Here is a 2,131-nt window from a genome sequence, read left to right as displayed (position 1 = left end):
TTCTCAAATTAATTCCTATGAAAGTTAAGCTTCAAAAGGCATGAAGTGAAAACGCGCTAAGTGCCGTCGCGTTTACCTCAGCTCTCATCACGAGAGCTCTTTCAGTTCATCAGGAATGTATGTAATTTGACTCCTGCAGCGTTTGTGCTGACACTCCCTCAGCAAATAAATCACATATTAAACAGACACGTTCAGTTTTTAATTGTAGTGTCTGTTCTCTAACTGAATTGATTTTATGACAAAGAACGCGGCGGTGAGAAATTGATCAGTGATTCTGTAATCTAATAGCGGTGGCTTTGGGAGTGGCCTCGTAGGGCAGCGAAGCATTCTGGGAATTGTTGTCTTTCATCCCAATGAGAAGCTCTTCGCTCTTCCCTTTTTAAGAATGACTTCAGTGCCGTTCTTTGTTCTTTTATCAGAGAAAAGCTTAACTCCAAGTCTTCCAGAGTCACGGTCAAAGCTGATTCGAAAGACCGCCGTTCGCCAGTTTCTGTGTTTACTAGAAGCACGCAAACACAACTCGGCCGTCGTCATTATGGCCCCACACAACGACACTATACACGATGAGATTAGCCCGTCAAGAGTTTGGCGATTACAGCTCAGAAGGGTATTGAGAGTTGCTAGACGACACTTGCGGGCAGATTAAATTTGTTGCCGCTAGGGTGCATCTAGATTTCTAGGCTAGCAAATAGGTGATTCTGATATTGATATTATCCATTACTACATGTAGGCATTTTTATCTTTTTTGTTGTAATCCTTTTATTTGTAATATTTAAAAATGTCTGTGTGCTGCTGCGTGTGTGTGCCTCGTGTGTAATAAGCAGAGTGCACACACGTTGTGCACCTGCCTATAGGCGCATATTACTAACACACCCTTTAAATAACACAAAAAATACTGCGCTTTCGACGCTAGAGCAGGTTTTTGTTGGTCAATGGTGCAGTCGTTTTCAGTTCCTTAAAATAGCAATGCTTTTATTTTATGTTTTCAGCTCACGGGTGAACAGATGGGCGCGAGTGCATTTGCTATTTAAGCAACATGGCTCTGGACATGAAAATGATAACTGCGTCAGACTAAAACAAGCAAAACACACAAGCGTCGTGTCTGGAGTCGCATTGCGTCGGGTGTGTGATAGGGCTTATTATGTTAATATTTTTGAGCCCCTACACTGTATTTTTAATATTAGCTGATATTAACAATATGTATCATATCTCTTGATACATTGATGAAAACTCACCTATGACCACAATGACCAAAACAGCATTGAACAGAGCAGATATGAGGGTAAGAGTCTGCCATGGCGTCTGATTCGGCTGAATATACCTCACCATCGTCTGATTCTGAACGACGGTCTGATTCTGGCACTCGGTTAGTGGAGTTGGCTCTGTAAAATAAAAATAAAAATAAAAATAAATAATGTGTTAATAATCTCTAAATGATCACCGTACTAAACAATATGACTAAAAGTGTACTCACCAACGATGTGTAGTCTGATGCCATTGCTGAATTGTGATTCTGTCTCTGTGCTTATACAGTAATAAACGCCTAACTCATCAATAGAGACATTTTTTATGAGCAGATGATGTTTAGAGCCCTCAAAAGTCACTGAATATTTGTGCTTGAATGTTTTATTGTAGTAAACTGGATCTGGGTTTGAGAAAGAGCGCAAAATCCGAACCAAAGAACCTGAAAGTTGCAGTAAAAACCAGTAAACCTCGTTTTTATCAAGATCACAGCTTATGGTCACATTTTGCCCCAAACCTGTTAGTTGATCTGTTAAAGTCTCTGCTGCTTGACACCAGATGAGCAGATCTACAACATAAAAATCAAAGAATCGCAAACATTTAGAAGTATCCACTTCAAACACTGTCTTACAGGTATACATACATTTTAATTCTTTATTATGCAATAATTTAGTTTTAGTAATAATACGTTTTTATATATCAAGAGAAATGATTCTAATGCAGTGTCCAAACATTTGACTGGATGTGTACATGAAATAAAGTTACATGAATAAAGCACATGAAAAGCTGTCCAAAATACTCACAGAGATAAAGCCGAACAATCATCATGTTGTAGTTGTAAACGATAACACTTGAATATGAAACCGTGTCCGTCCAGACAGCGAAGATC

The 2,131-nt window shown here is 39.0% G+C and overlaps 1 protein-coding gene across 1 annotated transcript in view; it reads right to left on the bottom strand.

Moving 5' to 3' along the window:
* Positions 1-2,131, bottom strand: part of LOC137039780 (uncharacterized) — a 7,644-nt gene extending 5,513 nt beyond the window's left edge. The window contains exons 1-3 of the mRNA XM_067415055.1: positions 2,046-2,131; positions 1,475-1,810; positions 1,236-1,382 (exon numbers count right to left, since the gene is read on the bottom strand). Of these exons, the coding sequence (XP_067271156.1) occupies positions 1,236-1,382; positions 1,475-1,810; positions 2,046-2,070 (508 nt within the window). The 5' untranslated portion in view covers positions 2,071-2,131. The remainder of the gene's footprint in view (positions 1-1,235; positions 1,383-1,474; positions 1,811-2,045) is intronic.

The sequence above is a fragment of the Pseudorasbora parva genome, chromosome 14 (assembly GCF_024679245.1).
Source record: "Pseudorasbora parva isolate DD20220531a chromosome 14, ASM2467924v1, whole genome shotgun sequence".
In the NCBI taxonomy this organism is placed as follows: Eukaryota; Metazoa; Chordata; class Actinopteri; order Cypriniformes; family Gobionidae; genus Pseudorasbora; species Pseudorasbora parva.
Note: the sequence above shows the minus strand (reverse complement) of the source record. Positions and strands in the feature narration are given on the sequence as shown.